Source organism: Pinus tabuliformis, chromosome 5_1 (genome assembly GCF_031772625.1).
Source record: "Pinus tabuliformis cultivar Carrire ecotype Pingquan chromosome 5_1, CPIR1, whole genome shotgun sequence".
NCBI classification, from domain to species: Eukaryota; Viridiplantae; Streptophyta; class Pinopsida; order Pinales; family Pinaceae; genus Pinus; species Pinus tabuliformis.
In genome coordinates, this window is record NC_142305.1 from 853,328,182 (window position 1) to 853,337,715 (window position 9,534).

The 9,534-nt window shown below is 32.0% G+C and overlaps 1 protein-coding gene across 1 annotated transcript; it reads right to left on the reverse strand.

Moving 5' to 3' along the window:
• Positions 1-1,295: 1,295 nt before the first annotated feature.
• On the reverse strand, positions 1,296-2,879 carry LOC149167533 (F-box/kelch-repeat protein At1g15670-like). Its single transcript, XM_089431550.1, has 2 exons — positions 2,750-2,879; positions 1,296-2,607 (listed from the first exon to the last, which is right to left on the reverse strand). Exon 2 carries the CDS (start codon positions 1,767-1,769, stop codon positions 1,458-1,460), a length of 312 nt encoding a protein of 103 aa, XP_089287676.1. The 5' UTR covers positions 1,770-2,607; positions 2,750-2,879; the 3' UTR covers positions 1,296-1,457.
• Positions 2,880-9,534: the final 6,655 nt, after the last annotated feature.

The following is a 9,534-nucleotide window of genomic DNA, read 5'->3' on the forward strand; positions in this document are numbered from 1 at the left end:
TATATATATATATATATATATATATATATTATTTGTCTTTAACAAAATTAAAAACCTGAAATTAGTTTTCAAAATAGTTGCCCATGGGGCTTTGGATTGGCTCATGGGCTTTGGATTGACGGTGAATGGGTGCATTGTTAAGGCACTCTGTGAGATAGGTCACTGGTTCAAATCCGCATGAGTCTCACCTACCAAAAAAGAAAACAAAACAAAATAGTTAACCAAAATATTAACTTTTCAATTCATATGAAAAGATTATACTAATAACAAATCTAATCCTAGTCATAATGTGGACATTGAAAATACTCATTCACTTACAAATAATACATGTGAAAAAATTCTAATAATTCTAATAATTGAAAATAGAGTTGTAAAATAAATTCAAAAATTTAATATTAAATCATTATTTTAAATTAATTATGTAATAATTAAATAAATAATTTTTTTATTTTATATTATAAATATTCAAATTATAAAATAAATACAAATGTGGATGATTGAGAAATAAGTTATTATTTTTTATTAAAAAATAAAATTATATTTTAAGTTTTTATAAATTAATTATTTATTACTAAATAATTTTAATATATGAAACAAACAAATCAGGGAAGAAATCTAAAAACTCGCCAGAGAAAAAGCTATACATAATACAGAAAAATATAAAAAAAAATATAAAAGTAAAAATTAAAATTAGTGTCTTGTACAATGTATTTACAAAGTAAATAAAAATAATCCAAATACAACCTTAAAATTAACATTTCATAATAATCTAATAAAAAATACAACAAAATTATTTGAAAAAATGATGTAATAAAACACATATAATTTAAATTACAACGAGTCCTAAAACCCAAAAAAAAATATTTTAATTTTTTATTAAAAAAACCAAATCCATACATTAAGTTACACCTACTCCCCTTGAACAGAATAATTCCAAAAATTAACACACTCTGTAATCTATGAGAAAAGCACCTCAAGCATTGAAACAACATGCTTAATGTCACGTGGAGGTGCTACACCATTTTGTCCATTACAACCATCACATTGTTCGTTGCAATAAAGCATTTCTTCATGTTTGTACTAAAAGTTACAAAATGTCTCTACTACCACTCTGCACTCTAAGTCATGTAATCATGGGGTTTTCACAAAATTTACCCTAGAAAACTATCCGACAATAAGAAAAAATGTCTAAGCAGTTGGACTGTGCGCAACCCTCACCAAAAAGACAAAAAATGTCAATGTTTAGAATACAATGATTTGTATGATTGGTATGAGTTGATTGCTCTTTTTTTCACACTAACAAAGACAAATATTCTCGCTATTATTATTGGACATCATTTGTTGCATATGGAAGAAATAAAAATTAGCAAATGCAACAATGCACGACTTGGGGCATCTAGTGCTATGCTCCAAACTCCTTTACTAGGATCGTATACTTCCACGCTCTTGAATGGACCCTATGACTCTGTGCCATATCCACTTATCACAGTGAATTTCCCATCCATAAAGACTCCCTGGCATTTGTCTCGCTCTTGGCTCATTGGGGGAAGAATTTCCCACTTGTCTTCTTCCACATCGTAAGCCTCTGCAACCAGCAGAGCGTTTTTATTCTCATCATGTCCTCCGGCAACATAGATAAGCCCATAAGGAGAAACAGAGCAAGCGAAGAAGGATCGAACCCTGGGCATATCGGCTCCTTTGCGCCATGTAATGGACCTGAAATCATAGATAGAAAGAAATTCGTTGCCTCCCGGTGAGAGGGATGCCATCCTCCAATTACAAGAAGTTTCTCATCCACCCAATAGAGTGGAAAAATACCAGAATCCCATTGGAAAATTAGGAAATTAGGGGTAGTCTATCCCAGACACCCTGCATATGGCAAAATAGAGTTAGCCCATAAGCAGACACTCCCTGTCATTTACCGTCTTCCGACTTCACCTAAGGATTAGCTGGAACAATGCATATCAACTGCTCCCTAATCCTAATAATATTTATTTGTGCATAGAACCAGGGGCCTCTTTTACTTGGCGACTCCCTAGGGTTTACCCAAAGCCATTCCCATGCAGAAGAAGAGACGAGCAGGTGTTCTCGTGCTATTTTCAAAATGAAAACCCTAAGGGTGCCAGAGCAAAGCTACAGTGACATTATATAACTACATTGTATAAGAAAAATCCCTCTTTTGAGGTGAATATTCGACATTAGCAAAACATATACTTCAAGGAAGAAACCGTCTTAATTAAATATTGTCTTAGCAACTAGACCCTATCTGGAACCCTCCTAAATACTCATTGTCAAGTTGACTAGCCTAGTGTGCAAGTAAAGACCTGGAGCATGAACAGTGCCATTTTTTCAGAGGGTTTTATTTAATAAGAACTTGTTTGTGCGAAAACCCTCCAAGAAAATGAGAACGGTTGAGCATAGACATATACCTTATTTTATTGTTCGAGTCTTTGTAGATCCTGCAAAACAAAGAAGAGGAAAGAGCAAATAGTTAGCAACCAGAATTAGAGATAAATAAAAATAAAACATGGTAAAACAGAATATAATACCTATGGGAAGAGATTAGACCTATCACCAGTTAGAGTTTTTCTTGTTCCCTCCCTACCGCTGTGGAAACAAAGACGTGAAACAAAACAAAAAAATTTTGAAGTAATCAGTTAACACAGAGATATCAACCCTCACTTGTTAGTTGAACTGAGCTGAGCGCCATGACAACTATGGTAGGAGAACACAGTTAAACAACACTTACAAAAAGCAGTGTGCAGGTATGTCTGAGAAGGTTGAGCAGCAGAGCTCTCAGGCAGTGTGCAAACCTGTCTGAGAAGGTCGAGCAGTAGAGCTCTCAGCTCTCTTAGAAGGCTTACCATGCACTCGCAAACCCATGGAAAAACTGGAAAAACTGAGTAGTTTCTCGTTAACCTAGAATAGAAGCTGAATGGTAGGATGAACCTTATCTAATCGACGGTGATGCCACCTCCACATGTCTCCACATGTTAAAAACGTGTATGACAGTTGTGCCTGGTCTTTCTGGCCTGTTGTTTTCTCTAGCGGATTTATGGGCGATCCATTACTCGATTGGTACATGTGTTGTATAAATTATAACCGTAGATAACGCTTCAGACAAAGCATATTCCTAAAACAGTTAATATTCGCCCTTGATTGAAAAAGTCAACAAACCTCCTTCCACCTAAAGTTCACATATATATGTCTGATGATGAATTTATTTTTAAATTAAATTGTCAAGACATATTAATTAATATTTTGATAATTAGTAAAAACAATTGTTTACTATTAATTTAATAACTAAATTATAACTAGCACAGTTATATAAATGAAACTAGTCTAGATCCATATTAACTCTGGATCTCCCAATCACCAAGAGGGATAAAATTTCTCGAGGTGGCAACCTCTTTTTTCAGTGAAAAAATTGAGGAAAGGTTTTCATCTCGAGAGATTTGATCCCTCTCGGCGCTTGATAGATCTAAATATAAGATGTGTCTAGGTTGGTTTCAGTTGTGTGCGGCCAAACAAAATCTAACGAACATACGATTAATTTGATCAATAATATTTAAATTCATCTAATATTAATATAATCATTTAAATATGCTAAATATGTCTTAGATTAATCTCATCATTGTAATTTTAAATTTTCTTAGTTACCTTAGTTTGTTGAGATGATAACTATTGTTAATAACTTTAATGATGAAAAATGATGAAATAAAATTTTTGAATATAAAATGACAATATAATAGCTTTGAATGATAGAAAATGTGAATAATAAAAATATAGTCCATTACAAATAGTCTTCATTGTGATTAATCTCAAACTATTTTCTTCTACTGTTCTATTTTTCACCCTTGTTACTTTTGTCATCTTTTCATATTGATTATATGAACATGTTAAATCATAAAACATTTAAATCTTTAGCTTGAGCTATTGTACTAAACATCATATCTTGTCTCTCTTTCTCTACAATATTAATAGGCTGAACTACTATAACACAAAATTCAATGTACATTGTCACTATCTTTTTGTGCTTACATTGAAATCAATGCACAATCTTAATCCAATCACATTAAAATTAATGTACCATCATACGCCCAATTTCATCAAATAAAAAATCAACATCTACACTGAAATCAATGCATGTAATGCAAGCAATCAAAAAAGATTAGAAAACAACATTTACATTGAAATCAATGCATCTAATGCAAGCAATAAAATGGGATTAGAAATCAACATTTACAATCAAATCAATGCATCTAGTGAAAGTAAGCAAATAGGATTATCAACCAGAATCTACACTGAAATCAATGCATCGAGTGCAAGTAAAGCAAATAGGATTATAAACAAACATCTACACTGAAATCAATACATCTAGTGAGAGCGATCAAATAGGATTAGAAATCACCATCTACATTGAAATCAATGCATTTAGTGCAAGCAATCAAATAGGATTAGAAATCATCTACATTGAAATCAATACATCTAGCGCAAGTAATAAAATATTTTAGAAATCAACCTCTACATTGAAACCAATGCATCTAGTACAAGCAAACAAATATGATTAGAAATCACCATCTACAGTGAAATCAATGCATTTAGTGCAAGCAATCAAATAGGATTAGAAATCGTCTACATTGAAATCAATGCATCTAGTGCAAGCAATCAAATATCATTATAAATCAACATCTACACTAAAATCAATGCATCTAATGCAAGAAATCAAATAGGATTAGAAATCACCATCTACACTGAAGTAAATTCATCTAGTGCAAACAATATTCTTCCCTCTCTCCCCACTCCATCTATACCTATATATCCCTCCATATCTCCTTCTTTGTTTCTCTATGTCAACAACCCAAACACACATGCTCTCTCACTCCATATCTATCAATCTGTTTGTCCCTCCCTCCCTCTCTCCATCTCTCTCTTGTTCCCTCTCTTAATTTTCCATCTATATCGCTATCTCCCTTTGTGTCTCTATATCACCCCCAAAAAATATATTCTCTTTCTCCAATCTATCTATATATCTTTCCCTCTTACCATCCCTCTCTCTCTCTCTCTTCCCCTTCTCTGCCTCTCCCCTGATTATATCTCTCTTCCCTCCTATTTTCCTCTTTCCCTCTCTCTCCATCTTCCTTATCACTCCCTCTCTCTCTCTCCACCCTTATCTCTCTATTTATTTCTTATTACTTCCCTCTCTCTCCCCCTCCAACTCCATCTCTCTTTCCCTCCTGCTCTCCACTCTCTCACATATTCTCTCTCTTACTTCCTCTCTCTCCCTTTATCTTCCACCTACCCCTCTCTCTTTCTCTCTCTCTCTCTCTTCACCCTCCAACTCTGTTACTGTATCCCTTCCTCTCTCCTCTCTCCTTATCTCCCCCATTCTCTCCATATCTCCTTCCTTGTCTCTTTATCTCACCCCCAAACATACACACTCTCTCTCCATCACTCCCTTGTCACTTCCTCTCTCTCTCCTCCTTTCTCTCAAGTCTGCTCTCATGTGCTTCCTCTCTCTCCCTTTCCCTCCCACTCCCTCTCTCTTCCCCAATCTCTCTCTCTCTCTCTCTCTCTCTCTCTCTCTCTATATATATATATATATATATATATATATATATATATATACGCCAATCCTCTCTCTTCGCCCATTACTCTCCCCCTCTCTCAAGTCCTGTCTCTCGTTCTTCATCTCTCTCCCTTTCTCTCCTACCTCCCTCTCTCTTCCCCATCACTCTCTCTCTCTCTCTCTCTCTCTCTCTCTCTCCCTCCAATCCTCTCTCTCTCTCTCTCTTTTCCCTTCAATCCTTTCTCTCTCACTCACTCTCTCTCGCTCTCTCTCTCTTTCCTCCAACCCTCTCTCTTGCCCCATCCCTCTCTCTCTCTTTATCTCTCTCTACAACTATGTTACTATATCCCTCCCTCTCTCCTTCTCTCCCCACTTCTCTCTTTCTCTCCTTCTTTGTCTCTTTGTCTCACCCCTAAACATACACACTCTCTCTCCATCTTTCCCTTGTCACTCCCCCTCTCTCTGCACTTCTCACTCTCTATGTCTTTCCTCTTCCCTCCCTCTGTCCCCCTCCAACTCCATCTCTCTATCCCTCCCTCTCTCCTCCTCTCTTGTAAGTCCTCTCTCTCATCCTTCCTCTCTCTCCCTCTCCCTCCTACTTTCCTCTCTCTCTCTCTCTCTCTCTCTGCGCTCCAATCCTCAAACTATCTCCCTCCCTCTCTCCTTCTCTCTCTCCCCACTCTATCTATGTGTCTCCCTCTCTCTCTCTTCATTCCTCCTCTCCCCTCTCCTTCAATTTATCTCCATCTCTCCCTTGTCACTCCCTCTATCTCTCCACCTGTATCACTCTATGTCCTTGTTCTTCCCTCCCATATATATCTACATTCAATATATATCATGATATATTAATATATATTATAATATAACAAATTTAACATTTTATTAATCCAAAGTTATTAAATTTCATAATATTAATATTATAATATATTAATATGAATATTATATTTAATAATAATAATCTTTTAATATTAATATTAGTGTTAATAATATCTTTTCATGGTATTATTAATAATTTGGCCCATGGTATTTTACCCATAGGCTACACCTAAATAAAACCTCTTTTTTTAGTGTTATTAAGCATAAAGAGGTTTATGGAATAAATATAAAAAGAGATTTTACTTACCATGGTATTTGGCCCATAGACTTGGTATATAATTAGATGTTGATTTCTAATCCTACTTGATATATTTTTATTTATTTACCATACCTATTTACACCTCTTTTATATTTACATATTTACCATACCTCCTTTATAAATATGGTATTTGGCCTATGGTTTTAATATTTATTTGTTCCATGGTATTTCTCCCATAGGCTTCACCTAAATAAAACCTCTTTTTTGAAAAATGGTTTTATTTATTTACCATACTTCTAGTTTATTTATATTTTTATATACCCCTTTTTGAGTGCTTGTAAACCTCTTTATATTTTAAATTTATATTGTGTTTATACGTAATAATAATTAAAATGATTTTTAAATATGGCCAACATTAGATTAAAAATGTTAAATTTTAACATGTTTAGGTCATTACGTTTTCATTTGAGATTAGAGATCTACCTCCATACTGGGTTGTATAGCACCTCTCTGCAGTATCACTTGTAATTATAGATGGATATCAAAACATTTAGTTTCTAATCAAAATACTTAGTTCCTGAAAAATTTTGTTTCATGAAAATAGAAAAAGATCATTTAAAAAATTAAATATTAAAATAAATAAAATATGGCATTAGCAGTTTTCAATTTTTTTCTACATAATATATGTTTGTGTATGATTTGGGATATCAAAAAAAATTTGTTTCGTGAAAATAGAAAAAATTCATTTAAAAAATTAAATATTAAAATAAATAAAATATGTCATTAGCCGTTTTCAATTTTTTTCTAAATATTATATGTTTGTGTATGATTTGGGATTTTTACTAAATTGATTGAGTTTGACGGTCACTTTGAATAAAACCAAGAATAAGGTTGCAATAGATTAAACAACTTAAACAAAATTCACACATTAACTTTTTGGATAGTAACTATGACCAATCTTCTATATTTCATTCCATGAAGGAATACAAAACAACTTTAAAAACCCAATTGAAACATATGATAAATTGAAGACTAGCCTCCTAATAAATATCGAACAATCTCTAAGGACTTGAAATAGAATATGGAACTTGAAAGTGAGATCCTAATAATATCCCAGTTGGAGTTTCAAAGCCTTTGATTTGCGAAAACAATAGACATTAATCACATAAACATGAACGAAATTATTAAAAAAAAAAACTTCCTAAATTCAAGAAGAAATGCCTTAAATGGATTTTTTTTATATAAGATCAATTCCATGAATTTTTTATATACTTGGAAGGAAAAATTATAAAAACTATTCTTGAATAAAACAAATTCAACAAAGTTAGGAAAAAAATGTTCACAAGATACTAGTTACTATACATCAATAAAAGTTTCTTCATAAAATTAGCAAAGAAATGCTCAGAAGATTTGAAAAAAAAAAAAAACTAAAAAAAAAAGAATACAAGTCAAATTAAGAAGTAAGAAAAAGTAAAAAAAAAAATAGGAAAAAATTTTATAATTAATTTTATTTTTTAATTTGTCATCTTAAAAAAAAAACATAGTAAAAGACAAAAAGATATAAGTGAAATTAAAAGTAGTAAAACAAACAAAAAAATTAGCGAAATTTTTGTTAAGCTATTTTTTATTAAATTTGTCATTATGGAAAAAAAAAATTAAGTTCTTTTTTTGTAAAATTTGTGATCTTAAATGAAAAATATGGAGAAAAAACTATAATTCATGAAAGTTGAAATAACAAAAAATAATAATAATAAATAAATAAAAAGAAATAAAACTAAAAACAAATAATTAATAATTAATAGAAAAGGAAGTTAAAGTTCATAATAAATACGATCTCAACCAATCACCTTACAAATAAATAAATTTAAATAATAACAAAAAATAAATTCCCAATCTTAAACTATGGATAAGTGGCATAATGTTTTGGTAAAAAACAAACTAATACACAGTCAAATGTGTAATACTATGCCTAAGGGTATAATAAAAGCCTCTTGTCCCAGCTTTAATTTTTAAAATTGTTTAACTTTGCTAGAGGAAATTAAGATTGTATTATTTCACCTCAATGTAGTTATAACACTTTCTGATAAAGTTTAAATTTAGAATTAATCTTAATGTTATAAAGATATCTCTATAAATTCTGTACTAATTTTTAGATGATTCTCTGACTGTTTTGAATATTTTCTATAAATCTTTTGATCTATGTAATTTTGTATTCTCAGCATTCAAGCCATATGAATTCATATTGGAGAGTTGCCTCTACATTATATGTTATTGTGTCTCTATTATATGTTATTGTGTTCATCAGTTTGTGACATTGTGAATTATTTGTGTGTGCAATATTGTGTACATTACGAACCGCTATTGTGAGCCATTATGAATTATTTGTGAGCTTAACTACTCTAAGAATTTTTTTTCCTTCTTTATCCCTCATTTGTTGTCAAAGCTAGTGATATCTTCCCTGCAGCAAATGATAGCACCCCTTGTTGACTGAAGCTTTGCCAGCTTATAGTCCAAGTAGCAGAAGTTGTCTGGTGGACCATCTAAAGCCATCCATATTTTTTACTGGCTATAATTTTTATTTTTACTGGCTATAATTTTTATTTATTTTCAGAACAGAGGAGTTTGAAGGTAGTGATAAATACCTAAATGTTCCCTGGGGTTTGATTAAAGTCCTTCGATTTATTATATTCGTTGTGGAGATTTTACTCTCTTATCTAGCTTGACAATTATTCAGAAAATAGATTTTAATTAGCGCATTGAAAAGGTGTTTGAGGATTAAGAAAGAGAAATAAAAATAGGAAAAATAAAGTGAAGTACCGGCCTAAAAAATAAATAGAAGTTGATAGAATGGGAAAAAGTGTTTGAGGATTAAGATACGGAAATTAGAAAA

Excerpts from the sequence above, each read along its gene's own strand:
- LOC149167533 (XM_089431550.1), bottom strand. The coding sequence starts at position 1,769 with ATGGCATCCCTCTCACCGGGAGGCAACGAATTTCTTTCTATCTATGAT.